A 22,050-nucleotide genomic window follows, 5' to 3' on the forward strand; every position below is an offset into this window, starting at 1 on the left:
AAAAAAAAAAAGGCCCATATACAGATTCCTCTGTCCCGACAAGAATTGAATGATGTACGGAAGTAAATGATGTTTAATTACTTCACAATGATATTTGTATTATGCTTGTGGGCTGAGAAATGGGGGGGGGGTTCAGCTGTGTAGTGGATGTTTAAATTTAGGTTTTGAACGTAAAATCAAGGCTGAGTATCATTAATATACTAGGACTGATATAGTCCATATTAATTGACTATAACTGAAAGATGGTTTAAGGTGACGAATTTGAGCGTATTAATGGATTTCAAGTGACGTAACCAGTCATGCGCTTAACACTGTATCACGCAACTCGTATACGAGTCACTCTTTTCCATAGTGATAAGAATGGATAACAGCAAAGTGATTTCACTAATCTTGAGGATAGTAATTTCATTAAACTAATGCTATGAAGCCGGGGTGTTATATTTGTTAATTGTGTACACCAGTTTTGCTGGATGAAAAACACTGTTGATCTGTGTATGAGATCGACTAAAATACATTTACGTCATTCAAACATAGGTCTCCCCATCTGAAGGGAAAATTCTCAGCTGCTATGGAGGTGTAGAATAATGGAGAAAGCTGTGTACATTGTTTGTTTCCACTGTCTTCAAAATACACTGGAAACTTTTCAGTGAAGTTATATGAATAAATAAGCATCACTCTCTCTATGCCTAGAAATGGAAATGCAGCATAATATAAATGCCATTCTGAAATTATTATTCAGGCTCCCTCCTCCCGCTCTGTTTTTCTTTGGTTTAAATTTTAATAATGCTAGTAATGAACATGTGAAATGTTTCTCTGAGATATTTCTTCAACAGAAAGTATCAGGGAACGAAAAAGTTCAAATATATTGATAGAATTACTGTTGAATAATACTTGGAACTCGCCTCATTCAGTGCTCCAGATACCATCCACCTGAGAAGCCAAAATGTCTTGGAATTTTGTAACTGACACGGTTATTGTTTTTTGTTTCAATAATATATCGATATTTCTTTAGAGCCACCTTTGATTCAGAAGAAATAAAACAACATAAAATTTTGCTGTTACTAGGTCTGACCTCACACTTAGCAAAGAGCTAAGTGTGAGGTCCCTGATTCTGATATCAAGTTTAATGCCATTTGTAGTGTTCTGAACTGCTTTTCTAGAGCTACAAACTTTGCACAGATCCTTGATATTTTCTCAGTTTCTCAACTACTTGTTGTAAAGGAAAAAAATCTAATTCCCAACTACCTCTATTTGGCTTGAACCCAGCTTGTTCTTTGCCAAGTTTTCTTTCCACAATTTTTCTTAGCCTCTTTACAAGTATGCTTGCATGAATCTTACTTGGAACATTTAATAGAGAAATTCCTGTATAATTCTCACAGTGTTTTATTTTCCTGTTTGTAAACAGGAACAATGAGAACACTGAGAGGTTCTGGTTGTATATCATCTACAGTAATTGTGCTTCCACATTTTAGGCATTTGATAGCATTTACTACCTCAAGTATTGATATGTACTCCTGATTGCATTCCACTTGAATATTTTTCTACTACTATCTGTAACTGCTTGTTTCATTTAACAGTCTTTCAAAGCAGTTACTCCAGATATCCAGAATATCTTTACTTTCAGTTTTCATATTGCTTTTATCATAATTAATTCCTTCTCTTGCACTCTTTCCTCCATTTCTAAGTTGTTTCAATAGCCTCCAGAACATTTTGTCTTCCTGATATTTATCTTCTGTGTTCTTAAATGAAATTTGAGTTTGCCAATGAGACTGTAAGGTTTGGTTCTTGTTTTCATGCTCTCATTTATTTTTGAATATTTGTATATTTGTGTCTACAATTCATCTACACAACTGCTTGATATTAATTCTTTTTAAAACTTTCTAACATTTTCTTTTTTGAATATGATATTCATTTTTATCCAACTTATAACTGACAATCATTTCCACTTTCAAATCCTTCGTATACCCTGGTATCTTGAAACAGTGTGTACATATAACAATAAATGATGACATAGTCAATGAGGCTGTGTTTTTCTTGTGTGTTTTCTTCCCCTGTGAATTTTTGCATATCTTTATGTTGAAACATAGTGTCAGTGATGAATTCTTTGTCATGATCTGAAATGCCAGCAGGCACTTCACCCATTATTATTTATTACTTTTGCCCTTTTTTCTAAATTTTCCCTAAACATCCATTTTGTTTATCAGCTGCCTTTTCTAATGACTCAAAAAATTCCTCCACTTCTTCCATAAACCTTCTGTGCATCCATAGGCATCTATATTTCATTGCCTAATTTCCCATTTTGAAAATTATCCACATAACACTATTTGAAATTGCCTACCAATCCAGATAAACTCCTTCATTTTCCTGATTGCTGTTGCCTGAATTTTGTCCATAGTATGTTACTAATTCTTCTGCCAGTTTGACTTCTTTTCCATTGATACATCTTATGGTGATGGTTTCTTTCTTGAATTCTGCTGACACTGAGTTTGTTCCAGTAGCTGACCTTTCACTATTCACCCTATTTTCCTGATGCAAACCATGGGGTCTTATTTAACTAGGTGATACTTCAGCTGGCATGAGATTTCATCCTGCTGTACCATTATGTTTGGTTGTGGTTAAAGCCACTACAGAATACAATTTGATCATGCAAGTTCAAAATTTCCAGCCCATTCCTGTTAAGTATTAAGTGGATGCTTGCTAATGGGATGCACCACATGAAGATGAGGATTGTATAGTAGGGCAGACGTCCTAGTTGGTTCTTTGCATTCCTTAAAAGTTATGTGATGTGATAAAAATAGCAGATTTGAATATCACGATGAACTCAAAATTTTTAAGTACTGTAAAAATAAATTGTATAAATAAAACATTTTAAAACTCCCTATGCCAAAGTTTTAAGCTCCAGAAATCCAGACATGTGACATTTTTTAGGTAAAGTGGAAAGATAAAACCAAAAGTTAATTTTTATTTCCAACATTATTTCAACAATAAAGTTCAATTTTTTAAATGAATTTGTTTTGATGCATCTGTTGTAATGCAGTTTAGTATATATTATGTGTATCTGTGTAATGAAATGGAAAAATATAATTATTCGACTTTTTCCAACAGATGTTCCTCATGGCTGTAAGCCTCCACCACAACCTCCACCTCCTCCGCTGACAATGCACACACCTTGTGGCAACGCCCAGAAATCTGTGGGACGCACAATGGCTACTGTGTCTCCTCTACACCAGGTAGCACCCCAACCAAGCAATGTTCTTGCTCATTTTGCTGGAAATAATCTAGCATATAGTGCTGCAAGAACCTCTAGTTTTGCTGCTGCTTTGAGGAAGCTTGCTAAGCAAGCTGTGGATCCAGTTTTAGGTAAATGAGATTGAATTTCATAAAATTACTCGTGATATTGCTCTCTTACTTGTATCAATCTCTAAATAGAATCTGAAATATTTATTTCATTGCTTTGATACTAGTATGAACAATATTCCCATAAAATGTGTCATCTTTTTTTAAGCTGTTTCTTTTCTTCAATTGCTTCCTTCATCTTTGTGCTGCTACCATTGGAATTATACAGTAGTTATGTTATCTTATAGAGTGATTTTTTTTTCTTTTAGAAATATTTAAGTTACAGCTTTCTCCAAAAATTTATCCTTTGGGTCTAGGAGATTTTATAGTCTTGAGACCCTGTGATTTAGTTTGATCCCCATAATAAAATAAGAAAAATGAAATGTTGTACATGCTTTGTTTTTGCCATATTATTTGTTTGCATTGCAAAATTCTCAGTTTCCTGTAACCTTAATATGTTGATAATGCCACTCTTCATGCCGCAACAAAATTTCAATTTAGAGATGCATCTTGAGCTTCTTTTTTCTCAAGAATTCTGATCAGAATTTTTAGCTTGGTAAAAATTACCAAATTTCTTGCATAGTTGTACACGTGATGAACATTATTAATAGCTACATAGTGTATTACAGTGATCCAGCGGTGCACCCAGAGGGGGGCCAAGGCCCCACCCAAAAGAAAAAGGACAAAAAAAAAAAAAAAAAAACACTAGAAACTTTTCCAAAAGCTTTTCCTAATTAAAATTCATTTTTTTATTTATGTCGTGTTGTGTCTTCTATTTCTATACTACTTATGAATTAGTGATCAGTGCAAACAGGACTGTCGCCAGATTAGATTGCGCCCTGAGGCAAACAATTAAATATTGCCCCTGATGGATTATAAGACAAAAATATAAGCAAATCTATATTGCTATTTTGTTTTTATTACAAGTGAAACAATAATGCAAAACGATTACATAATAATATTAATTAAATGTTTGCTCTACGGGAATATCTGCAGTAAAACTGTTTATAAGCTCTTCTAAATTTAAATTATCAGCTATGTCCGCCTCTATCGATATAGTTGCTAGACCAACCAATCTTTCTTGGATCATTGCTGTTCACAAATAATTTTTAATCAGTTTAAGCTTGGAAAAACTTCTTTCCACACTTGCTATGCTAATAGGAATTGTTAGCGTAGCAATGTCGTCTACTGCAATATGGCTGAACGAGCACTCTTATTAAGCCATGCTCTGAGGCAAGTTGCCACTATGCTACACCCTGTCAACAGTACTAATTGCAAACGCACAGTCATAGGTCATATGCGATGAGTAGTATGTATTCTCAAATCATCTATTCAACTCAGCCCCCACCACCACCACCAAGATTAAATCCTGAGTGCACCACTGCAGTAGTATAATATTTAATTGGCAAAAATATTTCATCAGCAATAGCAGATGATTGATTTAGTTTAACATATTCTAATTTTTTCATTAGAATCATGACAGTGCCCTTTTGGTCAGAAAGACCTGAGTTTGAATCCTATCTAGGATGTGAAGAACATCTATAAGGGCATTTCAGCTGAAGATGAGTAAGCCAGTCTCATATGGAGGTGGCAGAGTTTTTCATCCCACAAAACAGGCAAACTGATCAGAAAAGCACATGCAATTAACAGACATAATACACTGGTGTAGCTTTCAATGCTTCAGTCATTATTCCAAAGAACCCAGCCCATCCCACTGAAAGACTGATTTTGATTGTTATATCTGACCTTCAAATGATCAAGCCTTCAATTATCCAGCCCTTGAACAGGTTAGCATGTCAACCTACTTCTGGTAGAGCACTATGTAATTGTACCTTCAGTTATCTGATCCTTCAATTGTTCAGCCAGCTAATTGCTTTCCTACTGGCCCAATAACTGAGGATTGTTCATTTTAACAGATGATGTATTGTCTCATGAATTGGCTATTGTTTTAGATTTTTTATTTTAGATTTTATTGTTTTAAGACCCCTCTTTAAACTATATATTGATACAGTATGTTTTTAAATTTCTTGGAGCTTCCTCCTGCTTCTGTATTACATACCAAATGTTAGTAATAGTTAATTTCTCTGCCTTCATGGAGTCACAATATTCATTACAGAATACACTGCACTCTTCTTCTGTTTCATTTTCTTCTATATTCCAAATGTGTTAAATAATGTGTATATTGCTTAATATTAAAATGACTTATTTAAGTTAAGGGATATTATATCCCATATTGTTTCTTAGCTGAATAAGAAACTCAAAGAGTTTCATGCCAAACATAGAAACTTTATATAGTTTCTATATTCGGCATGAAACGCTTTGAGTTTCTTATTCGGCTAAGAAACAATATGGGATATAATATCCCTTAACTTAAATAAGTTCATGTTGCCGAATTGAAGCCTTTGGCTCTTCATTATAATTAGTAATTTAAAATGACTTGTTATTTATAGACATTAAGCCTGTGTCTTTGGTAATTTTCATGTTAGTGGTATTATTTCCAGTATACACAGTGAGATGAACTGATACCACAAACACTAAGTATGTTTCTTATGTTGTATGGCATACTTTATCAGAAATAAAATAAAGTTTGCCATTGAGTATGAGGAAACTTGTTGAATTAAACAATTTTTAATTAGTATTTTCTCATTGTGGTTCATATTGGAAGTAATGCCATGACTTATTATTTTTTCTTCTAACAAATGATATGTTTTGTCATCAATATAACCAATATTGTTTGATGAAAACAATGCTAATTTCAAATTTAATAATTTTATTGACCTCAAATATTAATACATATTGACTTAAAATTAACCTCCATAAACAAAAGTATTGTATTTATAAAAATTATCTCATACAAAAGCATAATACAGCCAATTTCCAAGATATCATTTCATTATCATCATATCCCCTCATCCATCCAGCCTAGGACGAGTTGAACCCTCACCTTCCCCTACTGAGGGGGGGGGGCTTACAGCTAATTAATGCAGCCAGGTTGCCACTCCTTGCTGCATCCCCTAAGGGCAGTATTTCTGACTATAATCTGTGTGTTCATGCGGGATGCATTTGCCTGTTCTGGGGGATGAAAAACCCGAGTTTCTGGGAGAAAAAAACTTCCTACCTCTGCATGAGACCAGATAACTCACTTTTAGTTGAAAGAGACCAGATAAAGGTTGTTCCTCACATCTTAGATGGAAATTGAACCCGGGTCCTTCCAACCAAAGGGCTTTGTCTATACTGACTGAGCTATGGAGGCTCAAGATATCATTTCCTGAGTTTTTTGTAATGCAAAAAAGTTTTACAAAAAAAATAATTTAAACCTGTGTAGTAGGTACTGTTAATTTTAGTAGTATTACTTGCAATTACCTGATATAAGGATGGCATGAGCAAGGGAGTGAGGAGTAGATTTTTTGCATGGAGAGTGGTGGGTAATTGGAATGCACTGCATGAAAGTGTGGTGAGTGCAGAAACAGTAAATGCATTTAAGTCAAGGTAGAATGAGCTGTGTGTGTGAGTGGAACCTACAGTGATGTCTCTTGATTCCATGGAGATCTGATGATAATAATATCATAATAATCATAACCTCTCACAACAAATAATTTTTGGTGACTATTTATACCTTTTTTAAATTGTTATTCTATAACTGCTTTTAATATTCTTACTCCAATATGTAAATCATTATATTTTGATTTCAGTTTTAAAGGGGAATGTTGCTTAAATTTAATTGAAATTTCAATTAAATCTTTGTGCTAACTCTTTCTGTCATAGTCAACAGAAGTTAAGCATTATTACTTCTAGAGCAGTAATGCACTATTTGTATTTTAGAACAATATGAAGATAAAAATAACTTGACTCTCAATCAATTCATTCTTAAAAGTTATTCAAAAACAACCACTACAAATTGAGTCTCTGACACCATGAGGTCAGATGTTGATAATAATAATAATATGAAAAAAAAAAAAAACACTGCATGCCATTGCAAAATTTAGATACAAGGGCTTTTGTTTCTCCACCATGCAGCCTTGTCTCTTCTATACTACAAAATGAAGGCATAAGAGCCTCTCACAGGCCACTTCAGAAATTTCAAAGCTTAAAAGATCTCCTGGACAGTATTTCTTTCCAAATATATCATGGGGTATAAAATTTATTATTCTTGCAGGAAAGACTTAAGAGGTCAGACTGAAAGAAGTTATGAAATTTGGTGAGTGAAACTGCAATGATGTTGATGCACATATTTCTGCAGAAAACCATGAAATGGATTAATCCACAGTTGCAGTACCTTTTCTTGAAAATGACTTTGTCTTATTGCATGAAATCTAGTAAAGTAGTTCACTTGGTGGGAGGGTCTCATTTTGCTAACTGCTTGGAATCCATTTATCTGTTCTTGCAGCACATCTAACCAGTATTACATAAAAACATATGAGTGATTTGAAACAATAAACTGTATATTAGTGCTGATGTTTTGGCTCTTTAAGAGATTTTGATTAAACTGGAAAGGTGGGTAAATGAATGGGGATACCAGTTTAATGCATCTAAATATTTGAAATTTGAGATCCACAGATAGGATGCATTGGAAGCAAGGGATCTTAAAGTGATTATAGATAGAAATTTGTAGTTCACGGAACATATTGCAAAGGTTGTGAAAACTACTCAAAGAATTGTTGCAATATTAAAGAGGACATTGATTATGAGAGATAAAAGGGTAGTGGGTGCATTGCATAAAACTTGGATCAGACCACATCTATATTTCTGTGTTCTTTGGGATTTGGAGAGGATGCAGAGACAGATAACAATGATATCAGGACTCTACAATGTTGGTTATGAGGATAGATTGAAAGCATGCAAAGTACAGAGTTTGGTAGATAGAAGACAAAGGGGGAGATATGATTCAGACCTTTAAGCTGTTGAAAAGTTATTATTGGATTGATACTCGGAAGATTTTTCATATGGTAGAATGAAGAGAAGGAACAAGGAGAAGAGGTCATCCCTGGAAGTTGCAAAGGGAATTAATGAGTAAGAGGGTAAGAAATAAGCATTTTTTGCATGGAGATTGGTAGGAACATGGAATGCATTGCCTGAGAGGGTGATTAAAGTGCAAACAGTGGATGAGTTTAAGGAATGGTATGATAGACTCTGTGTAGTCTAGTGTTTACCTTTCACAATGAATTTTATGACTTCAGGTCAGGAAAATAATAATAATAATAATATGTGTAGAGGCATCATGTGTATTAACTGCTTTAAGTTTTGAATTGTTACTTGATTCATGAAAACATATATAACTACTTCTTCTTTTTTTTTTTTTTTTTCAGTGAGTAGCTTTGCATTTGTGCTTTCTTGTGAACATGCAGATTCACCTTGATGATGCTGTCCAAAAAAAAAGAAAAGAAATAAAAGACAGTGAAGCACACAAGTATTTTGTTTCAATAAATAAACAAGTGTAATCTTGGTGTCATGCTGTAAAAAATAGGTTCTGTAATTAATCATTAATGAAGAAAGAATGAGACTTCTCTCATTCTTTCTTCTAGAATTAGACAGAATCTATTATTCAATATTTTAATGGATGAAAGAATAACAGAACTAAAAGAAGTTAAGCAGAATAAAAATTGATGATAATGTAGTAAATCTGATCTGCTATGCAGGTGATGTAGTAATGGTAGCATCCCCCCCCCCTCCAAGTTTCCATTTCATGTTAGGCTCAATGGTCTGTCACAATCAATAACTTGCCTTCTGGAAACCTGGTACTGTTTATAATAAGATGATTAATTCTATCTGCATCGTATGCTGTGGCTGCAAATTGCATTCATTCTTCTGGTTTGTGCATGAAAAACCTGAGTTTCTGGGAGGAAAAACCTGTCACTTTCATATGAGACTGGCAAAATCAGCTTCAGCTTCAGTTGAAACAAAGGTTCTTTGCATCCTAGATGGGATTGGAACCCAGGTCTTTCAAGTAAATGGCTTCATCTATACCAACTGAGCTATGGAGGCTCTGATGGTTGCAGATATAGATGATAATTTACAAAGTATTTAGTTTCCAAAATTTGCTAAAAATATCATATGGAAATATCGATAGAAAAGCCCAACAACTCATGATGAGCAAATCAGGTAAGTTAGAAATAAAAAAAAATCATCAAACAAGTAATGACTCTTAATTTCTAGAAATTCACATTAACTCAAGTTGTTCAAACAAGATATCTGAGTGTTTTAAAGAGAACATTATGGAAAAATAAAAATCATTAATACAACTAAAACAAGTATATATCAAAATATAATAAGATCAGTTTACACTTACATTTGAAACAAGAACTAAAACAGTGAAGATCAAACATTTAAAAGCAACTCTACTACAGAAATGAAAACTCTTAGAAAAATTGGGGGATAAACAGAATTTGATAAGATCAGAAATGAAGAAATTACAATGTTTTACAACCAGTAAATGCATGAATGGAAATAACAAGAAAAAGGAATGGCAAAAGCATGTTAAGAGAATGCAAAAAAGTTAGAATAATTAGACAAATAGAAAACTAGAAATGAAGTACTAGAAAACCAGCAAGACCACAGAAGTGATGGAGGATTGATCACAATGAACATTACTGCAAGAAGTCTAACACTTGACACATAAGAAGAAAACTGTTCACAAATGAAAATTAATAGATTGAAATATAGCAGTAATTTGATGTTTTATTAATTTTCTGCTAATGATGCTTCTGAACCTCAATAAATTATTATTTTTTCCTAATCTGGACTTCAAAGCAAACTAAACTGTGGAGACTTTTGGCATAATGTACTATATTATAAATTTTTAGTACCATTATATAATACAGAATACTGTATTTATACTTTTTTTTTTGATTTTTATTTATACTATTTCTATTTATTTTTTATTTATATGTATATGTCTATTAACTGGTTTTCCTGAGAATAATTTTGTTTTCAATTTTCTGATAGAGAAAGATCTATCCCCTATTACGCCAGTGTCCTCTCCTGCTTTGGTTCAACAATCTGGTGCACCAAAGCATGCAGTGCCTCCTATGTATCTCAGTAACCACCAAGTGGTATACTCAACAGCATCTCCTCCTATAGTTACAATTGCACCTACTCGTTCTCACGTAACTCATCCAGCCGATCACCGAAAGGTAATAATAATGATCTGTTATTTATTTAAGAGCCACTAGAAATAAAAGTTTATTGTTATTATTATTATTATTATTATTATTATTATTATGAGTCTGGATCTACCACAATGTCTGAAGACTCCTTATGGGTAGCCCAGACTATCTGCATAATACCTATTGTACCTTTCCTTGAACACATTCACCAACAAAGCACTCACAATACTCTGACAACCCTCTCCACTTATTCACCACTCTCCAAGGAAAAAGTCTAGTCCTAAGGAACTTACTAACCACACTTGTACTCAGTTTCCATGAGTGACCTTCTTGTTCTTCCCTCCCCCCTCTAGTCAAGCATTTTTGTTAAAATCTATTTAGAAACTTGAATGCTTCTATTGCATCTGCTCTTTTCTAGCTATCACCATCTTGGTTACTTGTCTGTGGATCCTGTTTACCACTTTCTTATCCCAAAGAAACTCAGGTGACCAATAATCCAGATGTGGAAATATTAAAGACCTATAAAGGGGAGTGATAACTCTGCTTTTTTACTTGCTGCATAGCAAAATAACTGTTTGTGATTTCCTTTGGCTTAATAAGCTAACTTCTCATAATCTGATTTGCTTCCTTACCATCTTCTACATCTCTATTCTCCTGGTGATTTTCTATTCTCTTTGGTTGAATTCCATCTGCTATCATTGTGTCACCCTGTCTTATACCCCTCTGTATTCCCACAGTAGAGATGTTCCATTGAAATGAATGGCTGCTGTTGCGTTGGTGTATGTTGATTATTTGATGGTCCTGACATATTGTTCCTCCACTTACTGGTTTCATAATGCTTTAAGTATTGCACAAGTTTTACTGAATCAAAGGCTTTCTCATAATCAGTAAAACCAAGACATAATGGTAACTGATATTATTATTATTATTCGTGACACCTCCAAGGAGTCCAAAGACTCATCGCGGGAGGATTGCCTATTGTACAACTCTCCATCTCCACCACTACACCGAACGTCTACTAACAATCATCTACATCAGCGCCATCTACTGCCCAACACCACCACAGCTAGTATTTTTTTTTGTCTGTAAATTGTGTATGTTCTGAAGATTCATTACACCATTCAATAATCTGTTGTACAACTTGAATATGGTCCATTGTATTGTACTAAAGCCACTTCGAAAACTTGCCTGTTCTTTTGGTTGTGCTAGGTCTAGAGTCACACAAAGCCTATGAACCAAGACTTTTGTAAACATTTTATAAACCACTAATAGTAGACTGATGGGATGATTGTTTTTCAAGTCTTCTTTCTCATCATCATCATCATTGGCTCAACAGCCCGAATGGGCCAAGGCCTTTCTCTGAAATTTCACCAGTTACCTTTATTTCTGGCTTTGGCAGACCAGTTTATCTCATTTATGGCTTAAATCTTTTCAATGACATCTTCCCATTGTAATCTTGATCTTCCTCGTTTTTGCTTTCCTTGGGGTTTTGCAAGAAATAATTTTTTTACAAGACATTCATTCTTATGAGATGTGCAACCCAGTTAAAATGATTAACTTTAAGAAATTTGATTATGTCTGGTTCTTTAAAATATCTATAGAGTTCAAAGTTAAAGCGTCTTCTCAACTGATCATTTTCCTTAATATCACCAAGGAAGCTCCTGAGTATTTTTCTTTCAAAAACAGCAATTTGCTTTTCCCCTTCTTTGTCAATGTCCATGTTTCTGAACCATATCTCAACACAGGGCGAAACAAAGTTTTATAGAGCAGGAATTTATTATTTCTGTATATAAATAATATACAGAACTTCTGCTGGCTTAGTAGCCAGCGGAAGCCCTGAGAAGCTGGAATACACACACACACACCTAGTCTAGCCATAAATATCATTACAACTTGAACAGCACATAAACTTTTAATCTATTAGTAAATCATTTATAGCTTTCAGCACATACAAACCACATGCATAATATGCATATAGCAGCACTCAATGTTTGAAATGACCCCTTTTGCCTTCACGCATGCTCAAAGTCTCCATATATCGATGATGGCATGCACAACATCCAACAGAAATGTTGCTGCTACTTGTTCTAAATCCACCTTCAGGCTGGTGATGTTGGGGGTGTCATTTCTTGCAGGCTACTCTGTCAAGCTACAATCACAATTTAAATTCCAATAGATTCAGATTGGGACTTTCAGATGGCTAATCAGATGGTGATATGTGGTCAGGCATTGTTGTGTGGTCCTTGCTTGGGGTGCAGGGGCTGAAGGTCCACTGCCTACTTGCAGAAAAGGTCTTGTTTAGGGGCTGTACCACGGGTTCCAACACGGTGTCTTGATACACTTTGGAGGTTTTGACCCTTTTCTCACATAAATGCAACTTATATACTCCCTGATACCCCCTGCCACCAAAATCATCACTGATGCGGGATGATGACTTCTCTGAATCCTGGGTGCTATGGCACATGTTGTGTGATCATCTGGGGCATATACTCAATTGTTTTGGCAGTTAAACAATTCTTCAATGAAAATCTTCTCATCTTTGAAGAGGGCATGATATCTCTGTGTCTGTTGTTCACATATTGCCAGAGAACTGCCTTTGATTTTATCGCCCTCTGCCACATAAGTTGTCGTATTAGGAAGTGTGAACAGCGATAGGTTCTCATCTCCCAGGTCGTCAGTTAGTACATGTAACATCGTTCATCTCTTGTGACATCACTTTCTGCATTCTTACAGGATTACTATAGAGGTGTGGTCCTTGCTTGGGTGCAGGGGCTGAAGGTCCACTGCCTACTTGCAGAAAAGGTCTTGTTTAGGGGCTGTACCACGGGTTCCAACACGGTGTCTTGATACACTTTGGAGGTTTTGACCCTTTTCTCACATAAATGCAACTTATATACTCCCTGATACCCCCCTGTGAGGGTTGTGTGCCTTCACAACCCTCACAAGCTGCTATATCCTAACGCAGCATGGTTGATCTGTTCTTTGGCAGTCAGATATGTCTTCTGTATCGTTATAATGGTTAGTAGTCCAATACACAACATTAAAAAGTTAAGAGTTTGAGTGCGGTTAGTAGTTGGAAGGGGATCAATCATTCGATGCTATTGGCACACTCTCCCTCTATGAGTCTTTGGACTCCCTGGAGGTGTCACATAATAATAACTAGACAACTCTGTCTCTCTACTGATAAACATGCAAATGTTGGCTACACACAGTGCCACTAACGGAACCAAACTTGCAATTCTGTGGGCAGCACAGGGATGTGTGCAGAAGTTGTAACAGTATTTATGAGAAGACTGTGTATAATCAGTGGTTAAATTCAGCGGGGTCCCAGAACATTTTTCTGTTTTGTGACTTTTCTCTCTTTACGATGCATATAGTAGGTAAATAATTTAGGTAATTATGCCTACATTATTGTGTTATTATTCAACAATTGTTTACAGTTTTGAATTTGTATATAAAGTCAATATCAAGATTTGCCTGATTATGAATGCATGATGAAAGGGATGGGGAGGTTTAGGGCTTCCTGTAATGCATTATCTTGCAGTGAGTGACAAGCAAACATTATTGCAGTATGTGTAGCAAACTTTTGACAGACTCGTAGCGACATTTTGTCTTTTCTGGTTGGCAACACTATCAGCAACAGTCAATAATCAACAATAGAACAGCATATTAGCAGTTGTTTATCAGAGTGATTGTGAGAAGCACAAAGAAAACATGTAATATTTTTTTGTTTATGTAGGCCTACTACTGTATTTACTCAAATATAACTTGCACGTTTTTTCCCAAAATTAAGGCTAAAAAATCGGGGTGCGAGATATATGTGGGGATTTTCGGAAACTATAGTTTTCAGGACGAAACTGAAAATGGGTATGACTTACTAAGAATCTCCCATTTGCTATTACTATTTCTGGCCTAGAGAGCGGTTTTTCCTTGTGTGCATCCTATCCAAATAGCGTCATCTTCTTTCCCATTATTTCAAGCAAAAGTTACCAGTAATCAGGGCTGTCACCAGATTAGATCATGCCCTGAGGAAAACAATCAAATATCGCACATGATGGATTATAAGACAAAAATATAAGAAAATCTTCAATTTAGTTTTATCCTTTATCCAAGTGTAAGCAAACAAACTTTGCACCTATAGTATCTTCAGGACTGAGGCAACTAGTGGTAAAGGTGGACTAAGCTCTCATCACTTGTCTTAGTATCTCCCATAATGCAAAGCACATCTCCTTGCAGACATGTATAATACTATGCATTAAGGGCAGGGCCCCAGACCGGTTTCGACCTTTATTGAGGTCTCGTCAGTGGGAGCCAGACCCAGAGGTGGTGATACTAAGGTGGAAGTAATGGAAGTTACTTGGAAGTAATGGCAGTAATGGCAGGCTGCCTCTTTGCTACATCCTTCGATGGTACTGGCAGTAATTTACAAGATTTGAGATATGTAATGAACAATCCTTCACAAATGACTAATGGGGCGAAAGCAAGACATGAAGCAATGGCAGGTCATTAAGACATGCATATGATTGGTGCAGTATTAACAAAAGATCACATGACCGAAAGGTAAAACCAAACCAACAATTGAGTTGAAATGCTAACTCTCTCTTCAACCGAATTCCATAATATGTGAAACTGCCATAACAGCATTCACTATATATATAGTGAATGTAATTATTCAATATTGGCATTCACGTGAGTCTGCATGCATACTTGCAATAAACAATGGCACGCCTGTTAGAACAACTTGAAAAAATACAACGATTTTTATGTATCAATTATGTTGGTGATTTTTTACCTGTATTTTCAAGTTTTTAGATACTTCAATGTTTATTACTATTCTCTTCCTTTAAGAATACCTGATGAAGGCTATTATAAGCCGAAACTAGTTGTATTAATCTTATTAAATCTTTATAAGTAATCTCGGTTTTTAAGTCATTAAATCTATTTTTAAAAATATATATATATATATTTCTCAGTTTTAACACATTTATGAATTTTAACACATTCGGTTGAATTTTATTGCTGCTTTGCAGCAGACAGACTCACACACATATAACTAATAACAATAGTGTTTAGTTAGATAGTGTGTTTGCTGGTGCAACATATGGTTTTGCTTGAGTCTACACAACATCATTTCTGTATGAGGGGACATGTGATTCATTGATTAGTCTCGTTTTTATCCCAGTTGTCTCTAATTGCACTATTTGTTGAGAAATATATTACACAGACTGCTCCTGCCTCATTCACTGACATAATAAAAGTACTTGTTTTTCTTGCCTCTGCAGTATAGTGGCTATTGGGGAAGGCCTGTTGTTTACTACAAGGAGTAAATTACTATCGCCCCAATGTGAACATGTTTAAACTTTTTTTTCGTGTGCGAGGTATATGTGAAACTTTTTAATTAATTTTTTCGAAAAGTAAAATCAGGGTGCGAGTTATACGCGAGGGCGAATAAGTACAGTATTTCAACTATGGATAAGTACATTGGTACCTTCTTTAAATGGCAAAATAGCTTGAATGACAGCGATAATAAAAAACAAGTTTGTAATGACAGTGTATGTGTAGTTTCTGAAGAGAAAAAGGTCTGTAACGAATCCACAGAATTCCCATCAGTTGCAATGCGATAATATTAATACATTAAATGAAAGGAAAGATTTGCCGACTTACTGGACACTTGACCAGTGGATCACATTCAAAAGAATACAATTGGTTATTTTTTAAGGACGGTGGTTTTGGGTGTATAACATGTGCAGAGGTACATACCATAGGCACAAGTTCTTCTTCATATCAGGGTATTCAATTAGCATCTGAGTGGATAAATGGATTAATACGTATTAAAGGGGGAGGGGTCTAAACAAACTCCACCAGAATAAATAAATAAATAAATAAATACAATTTTAAAAAATGTTGTGACAATCTAGCAATAGGCTCACATTTTTGATTCTTACTTTAAGGGCCCCAGAGCTTATTTGTTTAGAATTTAACCATTATGTATAATTATTATTATTATTCTTTTTTTGTGGTAACCATGGCATTTAAAAAGGAAAGTTCATTCGGTTCTGTTTTGAAAAAGACAAATTTAATTTTTTGGTGAAGTCAATTAAAGAAGTAGTCTTTTTTTAAATTTTTCTGGACTGTATACATTTCGAATGTTATCAATGGAGTGGCACTATATGGGTGGTTTTAATTCTGCTTGACTTAGTTTGAGTAATTTATTTCTTCTTTCTGATTGTTTTCATGTGAAAAATCCAACCTTCTACAGCTGCATATTTTTCCTGACTAAATCAGAAAATGCTGGAGGAAAATATCTTAAACCACAGCCATAAACAAAATTAAATCATGTTCACAGTAGGTTTTTATTTATGAAAAAAAGAAAAATTATTTCTAATGATGATGAATGCAGAATGATCAATGTATCATTCAAGGTTTCCTTTCAGAAATTTATAGCTCATAAAAAATCATAAAAATTATTTTTATGATTTTTTATTCAGCATTTACAATCAATTCTATTGTAAACCTAACCAGAACCATTAATCAAAATGTAACCATTATATTTTCAGTTACAGGCAATAGATTTAACTAGTCTACCACGAAGCGCTGCTCCTTCAAGTAGTAACAATCACAGAGCAGAACCATTAAGTTTAAAACTTGAGGCCTCCAAACCTACAAGCAGGTCACTGCATGGTGACAAGTGGGATGACCATCATCTTAGTACCAAGGAAATGGGGATTGCACCATCTGTTCCTCAAGTTAGGTGAGTTTTTCTTTTTTTTTTTTAAATGCACAATTACTGGAATGATTATTGTTGTTCAGTAGATGGAAAAGTTGATGTAATATTATCATTTGGTGTTGTGTTCAATTTCCTCACTATAACATATCCTAATGTAGAATTTTTTTTATGTGTAATTAAACCCTCCCATGACACATTAAATAGTAAATTGCTTTCTGTATTCAATATTTTACAAACATTTTTGATACACTCCTGTCATTGTTAGTAATTATTAACAATCAACATCCTTTAAAATTTTAGCATTTTATCTGTCTTCAGTAGAATAAATACAGTTGGGGTCAAAAAATAATTATTCTTCTTCACCTTGAAGATGCTTTTTTATGTTTCTGGGCTCCAAAGTCAAATTTTACTTCTTATGTGACCTTTCAAAATGCAGTTGTTCTACTACCCAACCACTGTAGTGAAGTCACGAGGACCATGCAATTTTTGCCATTCAGTTGGAAAGAATTTCATTATCCTATTTTTTATAATAGCTTTTCAATTAAAATTGAGCTAGCTGACCTCATATGAAGGTGGCAGGTTTTTCTACCCACAAAATAGGTACACTGGTCAGAGACCATGCAGTTGGCAGACATATAACTGATATAACTTTAGTTGTGTTGGTTGTAATTTGAACCACAACCACACCTCCTTTATCCAACACACATACATACAGTGGTGCACTCAGGATTTAATCTTGGAGGGGGCTGAGCGCTCAGGATTTAACCTTGGGGGGGGGTGGCGAGTTGAGTAGATGATTTGCAAATACACACTACGCATCGCATATGACCTATGACTGAGCATCTGCAGTGATCGCTAATTCATAAGTAGTATAGAAATAGAAGACATGACACAACATAAATAAAAAAATTGAATTTTAATTAGGAAAAGAGTTTTGGAAAATTTTCTAATGTTATTTCCTTTTCTTTGGGGGTACCCGGGCCCCTTGCCCCCACCCCTCTGGGTGCGCCACTGCATACATACATACATACAAAAACTGCTGATTGGTATTCTACAGTGTTAAATACTGCATTGAATCTATTAGCATATTTAATATAGTTGTACTTATTTAAGGTGCATTTTTGAGAAAGTGAATGATATAAGATATCCTTTTTAAATAAGTACAATATTCATTTATAGGTTATCTTATAATAAAATTATTAATTATCTTATAATAATAAAATTGTAATCATATTACAATTATTTATGTAAATTTTGTTCATTACTTATCTCGAAACTCATCATAATGATTGTTTAAAAAAAAGGTTTAAAAATCTATAAGACCATTAATAAGGTTGTTTTTATCCTTCAGTCGACCTCATGCAACAATAGCTCCTGTGCCTCGTATTGATGATGCTCTTACATCTTCTCGTGGGTTTCAGCCATATAGGGCACTGGATGAAGTGCGACCATCACTGCCTCACCATATTTCACCATACGATCATCCTTCTGCTCCATATCCCTTTCATCCTGCATTCTTACCACCCCACCATCTACCTCATCCTGCATACAGGTACAATTCTATTTTTTAATAATACCTTTTTTTTTTTTTCAACTAGAAATTCCATTAATATTAAGCAGAGTTTTATAATTGGATCTTCTAAATAAGTGTCCCCTTGCTTTTCTTGGCATTTCCTTTATATATATAATTACAGATAATGTATAAACAAATTTATACTAATATCAGATGACTTAAAAAGATTATGTGTGTGTGTGTGTGTGTGTGTGTGTGTGTATGCATAACAGCTAGAAACATCAAGATTTTTGGGTTCCCAGAATTTTGGTAATAACAAACTTCGAAATTCTGGGCCTAGATGAGCACTCTGTTTCTCTACTGAAATATGTGCTTTTGCAGAAAATCTTATGTTTTGATATTTTATTTATTTATTTATTTTATTTTTTGCTTAATCCATGTGTTTGCCAGCTTGGTTTAGCAGAGTGGATAGCAGCATCAGTGCTCTTCAAACCACAGGCTTTCGGTGTGAATCTCATTTTGGCATGATGTTTTTGAATATTGTAGGTGGCATATTACAATATTGTGCAGCATCCTACCACCCTGCTTACTAGAAGACTAAGATGGCTTGTAAGAGCAGGGTATCTGAATCATCTAACTCTTAGCCCATCCATCTGTACTACTATCTGATAGGTTTTACAATCTTTGATGGGTAGCGGGATGCATTAAATATCCGTGTTATGTATAGATTTCCATGGAGTTACTAGACTCAATACAGGAGGGCTGTAAATCTTATAAATTACAATATTAATGTATTATATGTTGTTTAAACAGTTGTTTGATCTTTGTTAACTCTGGTTGTGTCTTATTCAGGTCATGGGTTCTAGTTACCTCTGACATATTCTGCTATTATCAACTGTCAGCTTATTAACTTTAGATAAGGAAGACATAATTTTATCTTAAAATCTTAAAATTATATGATCTTTATGCCAGAACTTAACAACAATATTTTAAACAAGAAAAATACTGCATACTGGTGTTAAACAAAAATAATATATTTAGTAGCTATCAACAGGGTGTTGACTTACTGTTATTATTATCATCATCTGACCTGCTGTGGAATCAAATATTCATTGTGGGAAGTTGTCATTCGTACATGAAGCTCATTAAAGTACCTTAAACACATTCATCACACCCATAAGTAATGCATTTCACTCACCAAAAAACTCTCTATGCAAAAAAACTTGCTCACACTTCTTATACAGTTCCAGGGGTAGTCTCTATCTTTGTCTCCCATGATTCTGTGAAAAATCTCTTTAACATCAATCTGGTAGCAGTCCCTTACCAACTTGTGCATATTAATCCATATCACACCACTTCTTTATGTCTACCAGAAACTTTGTAAATGGTATTCTTTCATTCTGTCTCTATATTCAATATTCCAGACATCTTACATCACCTTAGTCACCCATCTCTAGAGCTTTCTTAGTATATTCTCATCCCACTGAAAACCAAGTGACCAAATCTACAAACAGTAATTCATATGTTGGCCTGATCAAGACCTTGTACAAGGGGAAACATAACCTCCTTACTTTTACATCTCAGTGTCTTCCTAATTATTGCTAAAATTGTTGACTACCTCACAATTCTAGCAAATGCACCTCCCAATTTTAGGATCACCTCTGCCCTCAGATCTCTTATCTCCTCTGCCTCCTTCAAGATATCCCCCCCCCCCTTCTCATTGATTGTATACTTTGCATCCCATCCTTACTTCCCAAATTTCAGAACTTTACGCTTTTTGGCACTGAACTGGTAGTCCCAGTGAGTTCAGATGTTCCTGTAATAGTCAATTAAACAGTAATAGTCCAAACTATTACTGTTTAATTTATAGTAATAGTGGTGAATGGGTTGCTAGAGGCAGCTGTGAGTGTTGCTTCATCAGTGAATGAATTTCAGAAGAATGATAGGTATTGTGTGATTAATATTTACATACAGGCCTCCCACAATCAATCTTTGTCCCCATGGAAATGTCTGAGAAAATAGTAATAATCATTACTCAACCTTGCAATTTCACATGCAGCCTTCCTTATGGAAGTCCTCATATGGCTGGTCAGCATCCAATTGATTATGTTATGATCACTATCATCAGCTGCATCAAGATTTGACTTTTTTTATTATTATTATTATTATTGTAGTAACCTCCATGGAGTTGGTAGACTCATTGTTGGAGGCCCACTCAACCAGCAATATGTCTATCATATTGAAACTTTGAAGTCATTTACACTCCTTGAATTTACAACACACTCTGGCAGCATAACTTTATAAAAATTAATTTTATTAGTTTAAAGTCAAACCTATCCTTAGCTTTTATACATTCTTACAAGTGCTTAATCACTTAATCAAGGATTGGACTTCATGTGTAGTAAATGAGGAAAGGTTTTTATGCAGAAAGATAATTTCCTGAAAGAAAATTTTAATTGCATAAAGAAGTACAAAATTGTTCATATAAAAACAAGAAAGAGTGGAAAGAAGATAAAATTGTTCTACTGCATACAGGTGGCGATAAGGCTGTGGTTACAAATTATAAACCAATCTGTATATAAGCCGGCCTGGTTGGCCGAGTGGTTAGCGTATCTGCTCTCCAGCCAAAAGGCTGCAGGTTCGAATCCCGCTGTGGGCATGGATGTTTGTGATTGTCTGGAAAATACTAGTGGTGATGATGGGTGGTAGATGGTGTTGGTGTAGATGATGATGATGGTAGTTGCAGTTCATTAGTTGGTGGAGTGAGTGGTGGAGAGACAGAGAGTTGTAGAGTAGGTACCCTCCCTTGATGAATCCTTAGACTCCCTGGAGGAGGTGTTACATAATAATAATAATAAATAATATCTGGAGTTGTCATGAAGGTACTAGAGAGATTTGTGAGAAGTAGGATACAGAAATGGATTGATAACAGCATTATTCTCTATGGTTATCAGCATGAATTTGTTAAAGGGATTACATTTGTTAAATTTGTAAAAAGGGGTTAAATTTGTTAAAGGGAGATCATGATTTATTAACTTATGTACTATAACGAGGTGACAGATATCTTGGACAAGGAGATGTATATATAGTGGTATACTTAGATTTTGCAAAAGCTTTTAATAGACCACATGACAAGCTGTTAAATAAACTGAAATGGATGGGATTGGATAACAGACTTCTGAGTTGGATCAGTGACTGGCTGTCAGATAGGTGTCAGAAAATTGTATATGGGGGTGCAGTATCCCAAAGAGGAAAGTCACTAGTAGTGTGCCACAGGAGTTCGTTTTGGGACCATTGTTGTTCAATTTGTAACTTATGATATTAATGGGTTTAACTGCTGATAATGGCAACTACCGATATACAACTGTTTG

General features: G+C 34.8%; 1 protein-coding gene across 4 annotated transcripts in view; it reads left to right on the forward strand.

Annotated features, from left to right (window-relative positions):
• Positions 1–22,050, forward strand: part of LOC150103289 (uncharacterized) — a 431,466-nt gene that overhangs the window by 285,850 nt on the left and 123,566 nt on the right. For all 4 annotated transcript variants that reach the window (XM_090397778.1, XM_090397774.1, XM_090397776.1 and 1 more), the window contains exons 2-5: positions 3,106–3,360; positions 10,279–10,466; positions 16,997–17,190; positions 18,518–18,718. In XM_090397778.1, the coding sequence (XP_090253904.1) occupies positions 3,159–3,360; positions 10,279–10,466; positions 16,997–17,190; positions 18,518–18,718 (785 nt within the window). In that variant the 5' untranslated portion in view covers positions 3,106–3,158. The remainder of the gene's footprint in view (positions 1–3,105; positions 3,361–10,278; positions 10,467–16,996; positions 17,191–18,517; positions 18,719–22,050) is intronic.

This window comes from Typopeltis vanoorti, chromosome 9 (assembly GCF_054136105.1).
Source record: "Typopeltis vanoorti isolate ZY-2024b chromosome 9, IOZ_Tvanoo_1.0, whole genome shotgun sequence".
Taxonomy (NCBI): Eukaryota; Metazoa; Arthropoda; class Arachnida; order Uropygi; family Thelyphonidae; genus Typopeltis; species Typopeltis vanoorti.